The 19,487-nt window shown below is 40.5% G+C and overlaps 1 protein-coding gene across 1 annotated transcript in view; it reads right to left on the bottom strand.

The window, feature by feature from the left end:
- The window catches only part of LOC119961858 (titin-like), a 408,409-nt gene that overhangs the window by 149,480 nt on the left and 239,442 nt on the right, over nt 1-19,487 (bottom strand). The window contains 13 exon segments of the mRNA XM_038789292.1: nt 752-1,018; nt 1,561-1,827; nt 1,951-2,077; nt 2,188-2,324; nt 6,546-6,821; nt 6,912-7,181; nt 7,466-7,861; nt 9,036-9,086; nt 9,728-12,409; nt 12,821-12,895; nt 13,672-13,746; nt 14,487-15,014; nt 15,334-15,417. Coding sequence (XP_038645220.1) covers nt 752-1,018; nt 1,561-1,827; nt 1,951-2,077; nt 2,188-2,324; nt 6,546-6,821; nt 6,912-7,181; nt 7,466-7,861; nt 9,036-9,086; nt 9,728-12,409; nt 12,821-12,895; nt 13,672-13,746; nt 14,487-15,014; nt 15,334-15,417 — 5,235 coding nt within the window.

The following is a 19,487-nucleotide window of genomic DNA, read 5'->3' as shown; positions in this document are numbered from 1 at the left end:
AGAAAATATCTGGCACCTGTCTACGAAATGTGACTTCAAGTCACCAAGTTCCTGCAGCCAATTTAATTTGTCCTTGTCCTCCTATAGATAGTTCTTGCCCTTCCACAGTGAACTTCTTCCTCCTCGAGTTGTCCTTTCACCTACCTGCAATGACTTTCATCCTACCCGAAATTAACTTGGAGATTCCCGCAAAGACTCCCTGCAGTGATCCTTGATCTCCTGGCAATGATCCTCAATCACCATGCAGTGGCAGCATCCTTTCCTATGATGTATCACAGCCTCCTCTCCGCTCATGAAGAAAAATGGCTGATGGTGAACAGGAAGGTCCAAGTGGGTAACTTTCCCCTCATAGACTGACCTGCCTGCTCACCATCAGCTTTGAACAGGAAAACTGAAAACCTGCAACCCCGTGTGCCTCACATTTAATTCCAAAGCTACTATTTAATTGCAAAAAGTTCCAATTAATGAGTCATAAGCATATGCTAAACCAGTAAAATTACCCTTTTTCTGTGTGGTGTCGGCTTTGCCGAGTGCTTCCCCACAACTGCCAGAATAATGTGGGCCTTTGAACCCAATATCAGAGATCTGACATGGCACCTCTCGTGTGATTCAATGCCCTCCGCACCACCTCCCTCCCCCTACCCGCCAAACCGGCAGCCTCATTCTACGCCCTCAGCAAGCATTACATTCCACCCATTGGCAGTTTCATTGCACAGCAGAATTCCAAACCATTGTTTTACTTAATTCTTACCGATGACATTCAGGTAACCTTTTGTGGAGAGCTGAGCAACTTCTGCTCGTATCTGACATGTATCATCAAGAGTTGCTTCTTTAATTTCTAACACATGCTTCTTTCCATCAGTGGAGATCACAACCAATCTGCCTGGGTGAACTTTGTTTTCATTCCGGTACCATGTCACTGGGAGGTTTTCATGTGACAGCTCAAATTCAAAATGCGCCGTGTTACCTTCTTTAACTGTCTGATCCTTTAGCGGTGTAATGAACTTCAACCTCATACCTGAAATGTGAAGTAATGTATGGACCAGTAAATGTACAGTTCAAAACCATGCAATTAGTAATTCAATTGAAATCTATGTTTGTTTTATACCCTGTGAAAACTGGTTGCTGAGTTCCCCTACGTTACAACAGGAGCTATTTCAAAAGTATTTCTTTGAGCTTTGGCACATCCAAGGGTGGTGAATGCCATGATATAAATACAAGTTCTTGATTTACTGTAGTATTTTTTAAGATGCCTAACTCTGCAATCTACAAATGCAACTCCCCAAATCTGGATTAGTCCCAGGCTTTAATCTAATCTGGGTGGAATATTCTGAATGATAAGGTCGCCACCTTTAATTGCACACATTTCTCAGTGCTTCAAAAAAAAAAAACAAATGCTACAGGAAATGTATAAAAAAGCATCCCTAAAATATTTAAATAAGACTTCACAAGTATCTTATCACATTACCAAACCATAAGCCAAACACAAGTTAAGTCAATTAAATATTACCAATGCATTAATGGTTTAACCATGAATTGTAATTAATTAAAAAAACTTACCAGTTACAGTCAGTTTTGCAGTTGATTTCTTGCCCACAATTTCAGCGGTGTAATCTCCTTCATCATCAAAGGTTGACTTATTGATAACAAGAATGTGCTTCTTTCCATCAGCGACTAAATCAAATTTATCACCAGCCTTAAGAATGTCAGTACCTTTTGACCACAGAACTTTGGGAACCTCCTTGTTAAGCACACACTCAAAGCGTGCTTGCTGTTTTTCAGGAACAGTCACATCTTTTAATGGTGCGTCAAAGTCAAGTTCAATTTCTGCAAGAAATATAATATTTTAGTGAAAGCTAAACTAAAAAAAAACCTTTTCTTTAAAATTTCTCATCTCCTTTCATCATAAAAACTGCGCTGAGTATTTTCTTCAAAAGGGCTATTAGTTACCTTTAACTCTCAGGTATGCAACAGATGTGGCATTGCGTGCCTTGAAGACAACTTCACCAGCTTGATCCAGTTTGCAATCGTGAAGTATCAAGAAACGTTTTGTACCATCTGCTTTCATTTCACAGGTCTGAAAGTTTTTTAAAAATTGTAATTTAGGTTTTTTTTAAACAAAATAGCATTACATTCTTTAATTCCACATCTGTATGATAATGATTCTAGCTTTGAAGAAAATCTTACAGGAGATGGGCGTAGGATTTCTCCCTTGAGCTTCCATTCAACTGGAACATCTTGAGAGATCTCAGTTTCAAAGGTGGCTGTCTCTTTCTCATACACTTCCACGCTTTGCAATTCTGAAAGTATGTCAATCTCCCGTTCTAAAAATAGAACATTAAATGTAGTTTTCCTATTAGAGTAGAATGCTGAAAATATACCACCACAAGTAATACCATCTCAAGCAGACTTGAAAAATCTACACAAGAACTTCTTGATCATGAATTCCTGATTTGTATAATTTCCATTTCTTTTGGAAAACATATCATAGATATAATAACAACAATCTTCAATTAGAATTCAGAATGTTGCTGAGGGTAGGTTCCTTTGAAATACTGAAAGGTGAGAGGTGGAGAGTTGTTTGGAGGGGCATCACAATGGAGGTGGTCCAAGGCAGAGGATGATTCACTGAATACAGAGGCAGGTGGCATGGAAGATGGGGGTATCTGTCTTTGATAGGGAGAGAAAGGGGTGAGAGCAAAAGTACAAGAAAAGGGATTGATGTGGCTGAAGGGCCAGTCAACCATTCTTTGGGGGGAGTGTGGAGGAATCCTTCATTGAAGAAAAAGACATATCAGAAACAGTAGTCTGCACTTAGCATCATCAGGTGCAACAGAGTCAGGGAAACTGGGAAAATAGAGTGCTGTCCTTATGGAAAACAGGGAATGAGGCAGTGTAGTCAAGTTAGCTGTGGGAGCCATTGAGCTTCTAGCGAATATTCATTGGTAGCCTATCCCTAGAAATGAAGGCAGAAAAGTCAAGGTAAGGAAAGGAAGAGTCAGAGATAGACCAGGGAAATGTGGGAAACATGCAAAGGTGATGACATTTTCTAGTTCAGTGTGAAAGCAGGAAATGGCACTAATTAGGTCATCAAATTGCTTGAAAGAGAGATGAGGAATGTGTCCCAAATAGGGATGGAATAAGGAACATTTCACAAAACCCACAAAAAGGAAAGCATTTGGATACTCCTTAAAAAAAAAATTTACAGTACCAATTCATTTTTTTCCAATTAAGGGGCAATTTAGCTTGGCCAATCCACCTACCCGGCACATCTTTGGGTTGTGCCCAAATCCACACAAACACGGGGAGAACGTGCAAACTCCAACTCCACACGCTCAGTGACCCAGAGCCGGAATCAAATCTGGGACCTTGGTGCCGTGATGCAGCTGTGCTAACCACTGCACCACCATGCTGCCCCACATCTGGATACCTTAAGCAACACCTCTTCTAGAAGGAAATGAGTGGATTTGGAAGACTATTCAACGTGAGAACAAATTCGCTCAGGTAGAGAAGTGTGGTGGTGGATGCAAAAAAACAGAAAATACTGGATAATCTCAGTACGTCTGACAGCATCTGTGGAGAGAGAAGGGAACTAACATTTCGAGTCTGGGTGACTCTTTGTCAAAGCTAGAGAGAATTGGAAATAGGATCAGATTTATACTGTAGTGGGGGGGTTGGGGGTGTGGAGTGGTGGAGCTCGATAGAGGGTCAGCAACAGGTGGAGATTGACAAAGATGTTGTGGACAGAAAGACAAAGGGAATGCAAATGGTGGAGATAATGACTAAGAAGGGTGCTGATAATGGCACATTAAGAGATCAGAATGTGTTAATGGTAGAACAAGGTGAGCAGTGTGTCAAGGACAACCTGAAACAGGGTACAAGTGGGGTAGGATAGAGGGGAGAGGGGACAATGGTGAGGGGAAAACTGTTCGATGGAAGAAATGAAAATAAATTGATAGAAATAAAAATGGGGTGAAGGTAGTGCAGAGAATTCATAGTTGGAAGGTGTTGATCTCAATGTTAAGTCCAGAAGGCTGTAACATGCCTAATCGGAAGATGAGGTGCTGATCCTCCAGTTTGCATTGGCTTCATTGGAACATGAGAGCAGGATGGTGAGTTGAAATGGCAAGCGACTGGTAAGTCTGGGTCCTACTTGCAGATGACCGGTTCTGTGATCACCCAGTCTACATTTAGCCCCTCCAATGTAGATAGACCACATTGTGAGCAGCGAATGCAATAGGTCAGATTGCAGGACATGCATGTGAAGCACTGCTTCACCTGGAAAGAGTGTTCAGGATGGTGAGCAAGGAGGAAGTAAAAGGGCAGCTGTTTCACCTTCTGCGATTGCATGGCATGGTGCCGTGGGAAGAGGGTGGGATGTTGGGAGTGATGGGGGAGTGGACCAGGGTATCCAGCGGGGAACGGTCCATGTGGAATGCTGACAAGGGGAGTGAGGGGAAGATGTGCTTGGTCCATCATGCTGGAGTTGGCAGAACTGGTGGAGGATCATTCTTTGAATGCGGAGGTTGGTGGAGTGAAAAATGAGGACAAGAGGAACCCTGGTTCTGGGAGGGAAGGGAAGGGGTGAGAGCAGTAATGCGGGAGATGGGTCGGACAACGTTGAGAGCTCTGTCAACCACAGTGGGTAGGAAACCATTATTAAGGAAGAATTAAGATATCAGCAGCACTGTTTTGGAAAGTGGCATAATTGGAACTGACGTATCATAGAATCATAGAATTTACATTGCAGAAGGAGGCCATTCAGCCCATCGAGTCTGCAGTGGCCCTCGGTGGTGAAGGAACTGGAAGAATGGGATGAAGTGTGAAGAGCTGTAATCGAGCAAGCTGTGGGAGTCAGTGGGCTTGTAATGGATACCAGTGGGCAGTCTACCCTCAGAAATCGGGATACAGAGGTCAAGGAAGGGAAGGGAAGTGTCACAGATGGACCATGTAAGGTGATAGAGAGGTGGAAATTGGAAGCAAAATTAGTACATTTTTCCAGGTCCAGCTGAGAACCAATGGAGTCCATTTGTGCCTCTGGTCAAGGAAGTTGGGCAGCCCTCAAACTATTCTGGTGGAGGATGGAGGCATTGCGAGAATGCACATCTATGAAGAAGATGACATGGTTAGCACTAGGAAATTGGAGACGGTTCAAATGGCTGTGGGCACTGGAAGAGTCATGGATGTAGCTGGAGAAAGACTTGACTGGGGTGGATAAGATAGAGTTAGATAGAAAGAAACTAATTCAGTGGTGCAGGAACAGGCTGAAATGATCGATCCATCAAGACAGTCTTATTGTGGATCTTGGGAAGGAAGAAGAAGCAAGCTAATCAGTGTCGGAAGTGAATTTGAAGGCCATGAGAGAAGATGACTATGTGGTTGGAGGGAATAGGATGAAGATTACCATGAAAATAGAGGCCATTTAAGGATGTTCCTAGTTCTGATGAAAAGTCATCGACCTGAAACCTTAATTTTGTTTCTCTGTTTGCCGATACTGCCTGACCTGCTGAGCAATTCCAGCATTTTCAGTTTCTACTTCAGATTTCCAGTAGCTGCAATATTCTGCCTTAGTAGCAGGCAGAGGTAGAGTTGATTGGATGACGATCAAAATGTTCAAAATTATAAATTAAAGTTATATTTCTTATTTCCAATGATTAATGAGACAGTAAATAGAAAACCTAACTTAAAGACTATTCTCTGAAAAACACATTGAGAGGTTAGCATTTTTCATGTACCAGATTGCTAGGTTAGGAATGCCCCATTAGATAAAGTGGTGGAAGTGGAACCTAATATATTTTTCAAAAGGCAAGTGGAGAAATACTTCAAGGTAATGGAGAAAAGGCAGGGGAAAAGGATTAAGTGAATTGGTCCAATGATTGTAAAATTACTTCATAGAACCCCTACAGTGCATTGGAGGCCATTCAGCCCATCAGGTTGGCACCGATCCTCTGAAAGAGCTCCCCACCTAGGCCCACTCCCCCAGCCGGTCCCCGCAACCCCACCGAACCTGCACATCTTTGGACTATGGGAGGAAACCGGGGCATGCAAAGGAAATCCACGCAGACATGAGGAGAATGTGCAAACCCCACACAGACAGTCACCCAAGGCCAGAATTGAACCCGGGTTCTTGGCGCTGTGATGCAGCAGTGCTAACCACTGTGCAGCCTTGCCTTACTTTTATAATTGGAATATCAGAAAATCACCGGACAAAGATTTCTATTTTATGGTGATAAACAACATAAGAAACATTTTTATAAACTAGTAACTTAACTGTGGTGTTGCTCACAAGTCAGTAACTACAATATTCAGGATCTAGCTCAAAAGGCCACTTGTGGCTCAAGCTTACTGCTACATTCCTTCTGTTCACAAAGGAAATGAATGAAAAATCCCGACAGAAATTTTCAACGGTGACCAAACATTATGAAAGTAGGAATTATAATGCATAGACATGTAGCGTGTGCCCTACCTAAAATTATTAATAATACAGATAAGCAGTGCTGTAAGGGCAAAGGAGTGAAAATTTCTACAAGTAATAGAAGACCTACCATCAACAAACAGATTGGCTGTCGAAGCTTGTCCTTCCACCTCCACTGTGTATTCGGCCATATCTTCCGGTGTTGCATTCTTCACAATGAGAGTAATAATTTTCCCAACTTTCTTAATTTCAGTTTTTGCATTGGGTTCCATTGGAATCTCCTCCTCACCCTTGAACCACTTAATATTTGGCGTGTCTTTTGCAATTTCACATTCAAAAACGGCATTTTCTTTTTGCTTGACCCGCTGGTCCCGGACAGGTTTAACAAACCACTTCCTTACAATCTCTACAAGAGATAAAAATAGATAAGCTGAAACCAGTCCTGAAAACCCTTCATTTCTGTTTCAAATATATAAAAATGTTTTTATATACTAACCTTGCACATTCACTTTTTCTTCACATCTTATGTTAGCAGTCTCAACAGAATACACTCCGGCATCACAAAAATCTGAAGTTGGAATTGTAATTGAACGCTGTAGCCCAATGACACTAATCGTGTATCTGTCCGATGTGGTTTCAAGAGGTTCACCATCCTTCTTCCAAACCACCTCTTTGTCTTTGGTCAGCTCACAGGTCATATACAGGGGCTGTCCTTTGAAGATGGTTGTTTCCTCTTCCAGTGTTTTGAAGAATGCCACTGGCACTTCTAAAATGTTTTGGGAAAATATCAATTAATTTTCTATAATAAACTAAAGTTTTCATTTATACAAAATTCTCAAAAGCCTTTCATAACATGTAAAAGATCCAAGTCTGCATTGAACTGATGAAGTACTATGCAATAACATGGTAACATTGTATATGACCATTTGAGCTTATTAGATTGTGACAAGAACTATTCAGTAGGATTCCTAAGTTGCACAGTTTTAATATAATGCGCAGTCTTGCTCTTGGTTTGCGCTGTGAAATATCTCAAACAGCAATGCTAAATACCTTCAACAATTAGTTTTGCTGTGGATGTCTTTTCTTGCTTGCCGAGGCGACCTACACAGCTATATTCACCAGTATCTGAAAGCTGTACATCAATGATTTGTAACTTTCTATCTTTGCCATCGGAGGTAAATCTGTATTTAGGACTTTCTCTCACAGTGCTCCCATCCTTCATCCATGATGTTAATGCTGTAGACGGGGAGATCTGGCATTCAAAGTTGGCAGCAGACCCTATAGACTCCGCTTCCTCCAACACAATATCTTGTAGCTCTTTGACAAATTTCAGTGGGACTGCTTTGAGCTGGAATCCTGCAAAAGGTGGCTCCTCTGAGGGTGGCCTTCCCGAACCTGGTTTAAGTGGTTTCCTGTCTCCGTCTCCAGGTGATGGTGTTTTTTTTCGCTAAAATTTAGAGTTGAAGATAAATACATTGGATTTTATTTGTTGCTTTTTTAGCATGCTTCTGAAGATGGTTTGATGCGAACCAGACACTTAGATGCCACGTGCCATTTTCAGTCGGTAAAGAAACGACAGCGATGCAAGCAGAGCAATGAAACTGACTAAGAGACCAAACTCTGCAAACTTGGTTTTAGTTCTTCTCTGAGGTAAATTGGTGCATTGAACCTCATCCTTCAAAGTCTATACATTTCATCATGCGATTCAGGTTGTAAGATTTACATAATATCCAGCCACTAGAATTTCAGCACAGATATATTCGCCATTCATCAAGGAGCATCAGCGATTCATAATCACAGTCAGCAGGCAACACAATTATATTCAAGTGGAAACAATTCGGTACAGCCAAAACACGAATTGTGTGCAAATAGAAAAATAAATGCATGCATTAAAGTATTAGATTCTAGTTAGGTGACCATGACAGCATATATTTCTTCATTTAGTTTCCATGCCACGTTCTCCTCCGTCAACATCAGTTGTGGCCAATATTCAAGTGCAGTACACAAAACTTGCGGTCAGGTAAATAGGATTATTTAAATTATTACTCTTTGGAGGTGCAAGCACAAAAAGAGAGGACAGTTCCATGCAAATGTAGGTAATGCAATCTTCATCTATGCTCTGCTATCCAGTCTGCAAAGCCAACAATATTTTTTGTAATTGGAAGACCATGCAAATTGAAATGACAAATTAAATTCTAAAATAACTGCAATGTATCATAGTGCTTAATGGAGGTTTTCACTAATGTATGAATGAAATTTAAATGGAGTTCTGTTTAACAGCAATATAATAGGGGCTGGTTTAGCTCACTGGGCTAAATCACTGGCTTTTAAAGCAGACCAGCAGCATGGTTCGATTCCCGTACCAGCCTTCCCGGACAGGCGCCGGAATGTGGCGACTAGGGGCTTTTCACAGTAACTTCATTGACGCCTACTCGTGACAATAAGCAATTTTCATTTCATTTCATTTCAATTCATTAATTCATCTAAATTGATGTTATGTTGGAATATTATTGCATGTGTTTGCATCTAAATGTTCAGTAGTGCTCGTGGAACAAGTATATATGTGTACAATCATGCATGGATTCATAACTGTGACTATATCCTTGATATTCCCTCTCACCTCTTAGTATGCCTCTACCCCTGCCGGCTTGATCAGCTGGTGCCTTAGCATCTGTAGTGAGATAGTAACATAATTATCGGCATGTCATGACTATCCTTCCAAATTATTGTATGTTAAAATGCTTCGGTAATAGCCCAAGGGTGGAAACAATGAGGTAGGAAAGTGTATGAAATTTAGAGGCAAAAATATATTTATATATTGATTATCTATAACACAGGCAAAAAAATAAATGACAAATGGCACTACCATTTGTTTAATACACTAAACAAAGACTTACTCATGCGGCTAGCGGAGATTTAAAATGAAGAAAAAGACATATTAGTTTTGAATGAAAAATGTGAAACCAGACAATTTTAAAGTTTTGCAGAAGCCTGTACCTTCAATGATGTGTATGAAAAATGATTTTAATTCACCAATAGCTCTGTTAATAGCAAACAACAAAGCCAATTAAGACAATTTTTCTTTGGGAAGCATAGGACGACATAGACCAAACACAAGCAGCAGACATGAATTTTAGACTGAACATTTTTGACAATGGCGAAATGTCAAGCACATAAAAACGAGCTGCATTGCCAGGACAAACAAATATGTTTGACAAAGATGAACACACACAAAAATAAAGAACATAGATCCATTTTCCAAAGCACAAGATACGAACAATCAGTTTGATAGATGAGCAGCAGCCATCTCACCTCGTCGTTTGTAAGGCTTTGAAGGAGTCTCAACTGCACCCTCAAACTCTTCGTCATCTTCATGCTCCCAATCAACAGATGAGCCATATTCCTCCTCCTCTTCCGTCAGCTCCGATCCCCAGTCACCTTTGTCCCGTAATTCCTCTATTGATATTTCTTCTGATTCTACATCGTAGTCTTCTTCTGTTGAGATGCTTTCGGAGGGAACTTTTTTGACTTGTGTTAGTTCCAATTCTTTTTCAGAAACTGATGCAACCCCTTTTCCTGCTTTAAGATGTGCAACATCTCTAGGCGTCAGTACCTTCTTCACCGGTATTTTCTGTGGCTTTTCTTCCACTGCATGTTCTTTTGAAGGAATCTTTGCCAGCTGTATGTGATCCTTTTCTTCTTCTGATACTGGCACTTTTCCCTTTCCAATTTTAAGATGTGCATTATCAGGTATATCTCTGGGTGTCACTACCCTCTTTACCAGTATTTTCTGTGGCTTTTCTTCTACCGCATATTCCTTTGAAGGAATTTTCGCCAGCTGGATATGATCCTTTTCCCCTTCTGATACTGGTACTTTTCCCTTTCCAATTTTAAGATGTGCACTATCAGGTATATCTCTGGGTGTCAGTACCCTCTTTACTGGTATTTTCTGTGGCTTTTCTTCCACTGCAATGTCTTTTGAAGGAATCTTCGCCAGCTGAATATGATCCTTTTCTTCTTCTGATACTGGCACTTTTCCCTTACCAATTTTAAGATGCGCACTATCAGGTATATCTCTGGGTGTCAGTACCCTCTTTACTGGTATTTTCTGTGGCTTTTCTTCCACTGCAATGTCTTTTGAAGGAATCTTCGCCAGCTGAATATGATCCTTTTCTTCTTCTGATACTGGCACTTTTCCCTTACCAATTTTAAGATGCGCACTATCAGGTATATCTCTGGGTGTCAGTGCCTTCTTTACAGGTATCTTCTGTGGCTTTTCTTCTGCTACAGCCTCTTTTGAAGGAATCTTTTTCATCTGTGCCTGATCTTTTTCTTCAGCCACTGGCACTTTTCCCTTTCCAAATTTAAGATGTGCACTATCAGGTAAAGCTCTGGGTGTCACTACCTTCTTTACCGGTATTTTCTGTGGCTTTTCTTCTATTACAATTTCCTTTGAAGGAACCTTCTTCAGCTCTATGTGATCCTTCTGTTCTTCCAAAACAGGCATTTTTCCTTTTTCAATGTTTAAATGTGTTTCTTCAAATTTCGTTGGCGGGATCTTTTCAGGAACTTTCTGTATTTTCTGTGATTCTTTTGCTTCAAATATAATTTCTTTTGAGGAGAATTTTTCTAATTGTACTTGTTCCTGTTCTTCAAATCCTTTCTCTTTATCCATTTTAGAAGGGATAATTTGTGTTTTCTCTTTATAAACCATTACATCCTTTTCAGGTAGTTTGTGAATCTTTGGCCGTTCTTTCGCTTCAAATGCATTTTCTTTTGAGGGAACTTTTTTCAGGAAAGCAGTTTCCTGTTCTTCTTTTGAAACCAGGACTTTCCCTTTTACAATCTTTAAAGGTGTCTCATGAGGTTTTTCTTTTGAGGGTATCATTTTAGTTTTACGTGCTGCCTTGGAAATATCAACAGCCTTTTCTGCAGTAACCTCTGGTACCATTTCTGAAGCAGGCTCTTTCAAAGCAATGTCCCTGGGTATTCTTTCGAATGGATACACTTCAATACTTTTGGGTGCCTCTTCTTCAGGAGGTGGTGCAATCCTGGGCTTTTCATGAATAATTTTAGGATGGTCAACTTTCCTGAAACTAGGATATTCCTTTTCCTCCTCAAGTTTAGGAAATGTACTCCCTTTCCTCAGTGCCAAATGCTTGTCTTCATCTTCTGGTACTATAGGGCTTTTAGTAGGTTTTATCAATGGAATGATTTTCTCCTTATCCTTCTCTGCACCAGCAACTATAGCCCGCTTTAAAGATATATTTTTTTGGTCTCCTACTTTCATAGGATCTGGTTCTGTTCTAGTTAAAAGCACAGTCTTTTCAAGTTCTTTTTCAATTTTAGGCACTCCACCAACTTTTTCCAATATTATTTGCTTTTTTCTATCTTCCTCATCGCTGGGTAGTTTCTTTGATATTATATATTTTTCTTTTAATGCTTCTTTTTTAGGGACTGTATCATGCTTTCTTAATAGTACCATTTCTGTTTCTTCCTCTTGTTGAAGGATCTTATCAGGTTTCTGAAGTGGTGTACCTGGCTTCCCTTCCATTTCTTTGGATTGTACTTGAGTAACCTTCCTTGGTAATATTTTGTATGTATCATCTTGTTCAATAGAAATTTTATCTAATTTCTTTAATGATAAACTTTTCCCAACATCTTCATTTATTTTAGGAATCTCACCAACACGCTGTAATATTATTTCTCTTTCTGTTTCTTTCTTTTTTAAGATTACATCTGGTTTCTTTAGCGATACATGTTCTTCATCTTCCATTTCCTCAGGACCTTTAGCATGTTTCCTAACTTTTACCCCTATGTCTTCTTCTTTAGGAGAGCTATCAACCTTCTTTAATATAATACCCTCATCTTCATCTTTCTCTTCCTTGGGAACCTTACTAATTTTCTTCAGTACAGGAATTTCTATATCTTCTACTTCCTTTGGAATTTTCACTGTAGATTTTAGTTTCAAAGATGGCTTGGGTTGTTCTGCAGCTATAAAGGTTTCATACATAATTTAGTGACACATCGTAAAGGACTTTTTTTGCAATTCCATAAAAGAACAGTCTAACATTTAAACAAAACCAAACAATGTCTTAATCTCCAAACTACATTGGTGTTCACCAAATTAAACACACTGTGAAACGAACCCATAGACAGTAAAATTTCCAAATAAACACATTAACAGAAGATACCACAACAGACAAGATACATGAATTGTACTTTTTAAACAGACTGAAGAGACAATTTGGTACAACCGATACACAACATTTAGAAACCTGTGGACTTAACTTCACATTTAACATTCAGGAAAAGAAACTGAAATTGTATGTCGACATACTATATTGTTAGGTAGTTTAAAATTTACCATTGTAAATTAAGATTCAAGCTTTTAATAAATTGTACCTTTAAGGGGTTTCTTGACTGGTGCTGGAGCAGAAACAGGGAGTGTCGTAACAGGTACTTCTTCAGTTTCAGGCACTTAAAAAATAATTCAGAGATTTTGTTACCATTAAAGTCATATCTTCAAAATCACAATTATATGGGATGTTGTCCCTCAAAATGTCAAAAATATTTTAAATGCTTCGCAAATTATTCCATGGTTCAGTAGCTACAGTGCTTTGAATTATTAGAATTCAGCATCTGTCTAGTTTTGACAAGCATTTGCTTTCCAACTTTCCACTTGATGCTGAATTTGTCAGCTCATCCTGGTCATCAGAGAGAGAGAAGAAAAACTTGGGAGGTGTTACTTTCTGTCGGGTTTAGACATGCCACAAGATTGGCCTTGATAGAGTTCTTAGACACTTAAAACTCATGTTTATTCTTTACTCTTGAGAAGGGATGAACAGGAGAATTAGAAAAATAAAACTGGTAATATTATTCACATTGAAATTGCTTAACATGTTAAATATTATTCATAACTATAAAACCAAAAGAAGTAATTGGATAGATCGGGGGATTGAATTTAATTTTTCATAGCTAAATCTTATATGCACCCGACATATTTTCCTTTCACTGTAAGTACTGCTTTACTAATTCGACTGTAAGAATGATACCTGGGTGACAACATTAAAACAAGGGACAGTTGAAATATTACCAAAAGCAAGCATGTACAATTAAGCAATGAAATAACGAACCACAAGAAAGATGAAATGCAGATGTGGAGATGTGATGGAAGTGAAAGGTATTGAAATGCAGAATGTTTCATGGATTTTGCACCAGTGACACAAGCCAATGAGTGACATAGATTTGTATACCTTCCAAATCTTGTTTCACTGGAGCACTGACTAGAACATCACCTTTAGGTTCAGTCTTCTTGGTAATTGTAGTCACTTCAAAAAATATTTTGTTTAAGTATTTAGTGTGCATTTACATGATCTAAATGTCTGACAATATCAACAACAGAAAACAGAACATGTGTAATACTGAAAGAACAACAAACATAATTATTTAACTTTAAAAAAAAATTTAACAAAGAACCTTTGAGTGTCAATTATTCCGTATCATTTTTTCATTTGTACACGGCAGATGAAAGATGGTAGCCCCATGAAAAAGACTCTGAGCAACTCAGCAAGCCAATACCCTACCACATAAAATGGTCTTAGGTGGACAAATGTTTCCAATACTCCTTTATTTTACACTGCATAGTTCTAGCTGATTAGTCTCCAGCCTTGGCTCTTGAAAATTAGGGTTTACATTTTCTGCACTCAGGTAAATGGAGCATGTCCCTATTTGGGACTCCATCCATCAAATATTAACTGTCACTTATATGAACTTTTACTTAGCTAGTTTGCCAAAGTTTAACTTTGGTGGGGAATTTCTAAAAATTACTGCATTCACAAATCCTTCCACTCCTCAATAAACATGAGAAGACAGGAAATATAGAGCCAGTGTAACTAAAGAACATCTGAAATGTAGATGTCAACATTGGAGACAACAGTATTGTGAGTAAACAGAGAGCCTCGCAGAGAACATATATAAAAATCAAAACTTCATAGACATTTCCACTGGCTGTGAGATGCTGCAGCTGTTTTAGATTAGAATATAATCTTCTAATAAATCAGTTCTATACCTTTCTCAGAAATTAATTTCTTTTTTTCAGGACGTCTGACTTCAACAATTTCTTCATGGAAAATCTTCTCACCAGCCTCAATAATTCGCTTGGGTAAAATAATCTTTTCAAGCTGAGCAGATTCTTCACGTAAACCCATCTCATTGGACTCAACACTTTTCTCATATACAGTCACCTCATCAGGTTCAACAATTGCCTCATGTAAAATCTCATCTGCCTCAACAATTTCCTCAGGTAAAATGATATTGTCATCCTGCACAGTTTCTTCTGAAAATGTCATCTCATAGGACTTGACAATTTCCTCAGGTAAAATTATATTGTCATCCTGTACAGTGTCCTCATATAATATCATCTCATCAGACTCGACACTTTCCTCATATGTCATCTCATCAGCCTCAACAATTTCCTCAGGTAAAATTCTCTCATCAGGTTGAATTGTTTCTTCATGTAAAATCATCTCATCGTGCTCAATAATTTCCTCGGTCTTGTCAGCTTCAACAATCTCTTCATATAAAATCTTCTTGAAAGCTTCAGATTTTGAAGAAAAAGTTTTAGAATTTTAGATAATGGTCAGAAATGTAGAAGTTTTGGTTTGAAGAAAGTATAAGATGACACAAACGTTACCACATAAAATACCAAAACATTGCTACAAACACAGGTACAAAAATCAGGATGTAAAGATAAAGCCACAGAAGATTATCACCAAAACAATCTAGATAAAACAATGAAAAAACAAGAAACAGAGAAGATATTACTTGTTATTGGAAAAAGCCCATGGAACGTTAAAGCTACCATTAGTAATACATGTGAAAAGACCACATAGATGAGAGTACCATCACTTCTGTACCTTTTACTGGAGTAATTTCCTTGATTTCTGCAAATGTGATTGGAACAACTTTTTCAGGCACAAGTTTCTTGGCAGTCTCAGGCACTTTAAAGAAATTATTAAAACTGCTGTAAGCCGCAATAAAGATTTTTCTTCTTGAAGAGCAAAACAAGTTCATTAAAGAACCCACAATTAAAAAAAAATTATAAGAGCAATTTTCAGGGAACAAAATTGTACAGTATTAACAATATGGAAACAGGCCATTCAGCCAGTGATCATGTCCCAGCCTTGTCTCACCCTATTTCATTCAACCCCATCTGCATAAATTTCTATATCTTTTTTCTTCAGGTACTTACTAGCTGTCCTTTTCAATATCATGTGCTATTCAAATATTACATGTGGGGCAAGTTCAACATCCTAATCACTCTCTGAGTAAATATATTTCTCCTGAATTCCTCATTGGATTCATTCATGACTATGTCTTATTTGTGTCCTTTAGTTTTGGACTCTATCACAAGTTGAAAAGTTTTCATTATATCTACCTCATCAATCCCATTCATAATTATAAAGCCCTCTATTAGGTAATTGTTCAACCTCTTCTTTTCTCGGGAAAACAGCTCTGGCCAGTCAGTTTTTCCTGATAGGTATTACCTCTCAGTTCTGGCATCATCCTTGGTATTTTTTTTTGCATTCTCTATTCTTTAGTAATTTGGAGGCTGGAACTATGCACAGTACTCTAAGGGTGTTTGAGCAAAGTTCAATGCAAGTTTAGCTTAATCGATCTGCTTTTCAATTTAATTCCTTTAGAAATGAAACCCAGTGGTTTGTTTGCATTTTTATGGTGTTGAACACGGTAGCCAACTAACTAATAATTATTTTCTTATTGTTAGGGACAAACTTTCCATTGCTGCAGGCAGATTACCCCGGCCAGTAATACAAAACAAGAGCAAAATACTGTGGATGTTAGATGTCGGAAATAAAATCAGAAAATGCTGGAAAAACCCAGCAGGTCAGGCAGCATCTGAGGAGAGAGAAACAGGGGGTGGAACTTTTTCTACCAGGCTGACCGACCTTGAAGAACGGACAGCCCATCTGGCAGCGGTGTAGCAGGTTAGATCCATCTGAGGTTAAGATGTTAGCTTGCCTCCTTCATCCAATAAGGATCCATACATGTCACATAAACCTCTGGGTCAAGGGTGCCTCCATGTTGGAGGCAGCTGATGCAGTCACCCACTCTCACCTCTCTTACTTATTGACACCAGCAGAAAGAGAGCAAGGCCCAAAAGTGAAGAAGTCCTGTCCAGCATTTGAACAAGCCCAGAAAAGAGCGAAGATATTGCATACGATGAAAGTGCACCTACAGAAGCATCACAAAAGACACCTGCATCTTCCATGAGCCGACAGGCAGACATCTTGGTGGATATTAGATTTAGTTTAGGAACGATATTAGATTCTGGTGGTCACTGAACGGACATGTGTTCACAGCAGGAGGAGGCAGGATCAGCAACGCTTTCTGGCACTTGGGAGTGCTGGAGAAGAGGCACCTGCGAGATTCAATCCAAAGACAGGCCTCTGGAATTGACACTCCAAGAGCTGCTGGAGAGACAGCAAGAGATGGAGGAAAGTCAGGTAGAGATGTGGGAGGCTCTCAACAGAGTCTCACACAAGGTGGAGGGGTCCCTCAGCCTGCCAACTGATGAAGTGGTGCCGACCTGTGCATGCTTGGAGGGCTCCATGGAGAACCTTGCCAACAAATTTTGCCGAAATGCACGGAGGCCTATACTCCATCGCTGTAGTCATCAATAAGCTTCTGTGGTGGCTACATGAGATGAGAAGGGGACAGACACCTCAAACTCACTCCAGATGGCCCGTCCCCTCAATGAGTCAGACAGGGTTCCTTGGCACACAAAGGTAGGAGGAGCAACAGTTGGATACACCTGGGACCTCCACTCAGGACTGAGAGTGCCTGACCCTTTCAAATCACCTTTGCTTCTGACCCATTCAGCCTTGTCCTCTGTGACCCTAGAGGAAACAACTGTCCCATAGCAGGATGGCCAAAGTAAGCCGAGGTCCTCCAGACCTCTGGTCTCCAGAGGATGGCCACCAAGACCATCGAAAACAACAGGGTCAACTGGCTAGCAGGCTGCCACCATCCACACAACATGTGTCGGGGAACAATTAGAAGAAGTGTTAGGGAAAAGAAAATGAAGACGTTCAGATTTCAGAAGTGGTGCATTGGTGCACTGTTATGGTTACACACAGCACACTTTTAAAAATATAGTTCACTTGCATTGTAATCATGTCTGATGTGGTGTATTTGCGATAGTCCTTAAACTTGTGCATCAACTGTCCAATATCTTCCAGAATTAGGCAGGTGTAGAGAAAAATGTCTTTTCCAGGGTCCTTCCGAGCCATGTGCAAAGTCCTCTTCACGCTTTCATCTGTCCCAAGGCCCTAGCATTGTCAGTGCCACATGCTGGACTCTCCTTCAGTTGTCCAGTTGAGCTGACCCACATCTCAGCTCACTCCCGACCAGATAACCCAATGAAGCATCTTATGATCTCCACCATGAGTCTCTACATAACAGTTTGCAGCCATGATTGTCGTCATCTTCAAAGTTTAGTCTAATACCTTATTCCCTTCCCCTGTCATCCCCATCCTCCCTCCCGTTATAACTAACCGCCCAGGAATCACTCCCATGGCCACTCTTACACCCTCCTGCTTTGCTTCTGTCCAGGCGAAGGTAGAAGTTATCTACCTTCCGGAATATCCCCTCTGGTACGACTGACATACCTCCCTCATCCTGCCGACCCAAAAATCCACATCCACCTTCTGGAAGGAGTTGCTGCACCGAGAACAATCCCATCCTTGAATCTGTACGGAGAAGATTCACGTGGTTGATGCACTCCCACCCACTGCTGCACGTGGTGTTCCAGGGTCCAATTGCTGGAGGCCTCCACCTTCTCTTCAGATCTCGGCTAGCTGCCCCAGGCCTTCTTCAGGTAAGTGCTGACATGTACATGTCATGTTGGTCCAGACGTGTTCTGGACGGGCGACATTTCCTGCTGGCAGCATCACAGATCTGGGGCGGGGGGGGGGGGGGGGGGGGGGGGGGGGGGGGGGGAGAACACGGAGCGAGTCCAATCGTGCCTTCATCTGGATCAAGTTAGTGGGATGCAAATCAGTTTCATGCCGGCCTCTAGCAGGAATTTTAGTCGGCGAGAGTGGAAGATTCCACCACCATTTTACACTGGTGGAAAAAAGACTCCTGCTGCATTGCCTCCACCCCCCCCCCCCCCCCCCCACCCCGCACCCTGCCTGTTGTTGGGGGACCAGAAAATTCTGCCCAGAGTAAATGTTTTTAGGACGTATCATCAAGGACTCAAATCGTTACTCTGTTTCTCTCTCCACAGACGCTGTCTGACCTGCTGAGATTTTGCAGCATTTTCTGTTTTTATCATTAATATACAACAGTTCGTTTTGACCAGCCAAGTGTCCAAAATTCAAATTGTAATGTAACAACTATTTCTTGGCAACATAGGTATAGACTGATTTCAGTCTTGAGGCAGGACATACCGAGCAACCGGCCGTGAAACCGGGAGGCGGTCCGCCATTGGACATGGCGAGTTCTGGTTCCGCCATGGTTAGCGGGATTTCCCGTTGAATGGAACCCTTACTGCCAGGAAACCCACAGCGGGGGGTTGCTGTCACCCGGACCAGAAGATCCCACCAGCCTGAACGGCTAGAAAATCTTCCTGTTGGTGTCTAGATTGATACTAAGTTGAATTTCCAAACCACATCTTCTCAATTACAAACTGCACTTAATTTCACCTCCACAACTCTAAGGTGGAAGAGCCAACTCAATGGGGAACAAATCCTATTGCATGACTTTCAGACTCCAAAATTCTCTTTATTGATCTTCCATTTTCCACCCTCTATGGCTGCTAATTGTACAAAACTATGCTGCAAATCTTCTGTGTGTACAAATACTAACTTTCCCAGCACTTCTACCCTCATTGTTTACATTAATTTCCCAGTGCAATATGTTGAATTTAAAATCTTAACTGGGTGAATTACTTCACAGCTTCTCCTACTCTGTACCTCCGCCCAAACCTTGATTGCACATATAATGAAATTTCAGCTGAGTGCCTTTCTCAGTAATGACAATTGACGAA

The sequence above is a fragment of the Scyliorhinus canicula genome, chromosome 2 (genome assembly GCF_902713615.1).
Source record: "Scyliorhinus canicula chromosome 2, sScyCan1.1, whole genome shotgun sequence".
NCBI lineage: Eukaryota > Metazoa > Chordata > Chondrichthyes > Carcharhiniformes > Scyliorhinidae > Scyliorhinus > Scyliorhinus canicula.
This window is presented reverse-complemented; position numbering and strand designations above follow the sequence as displayed.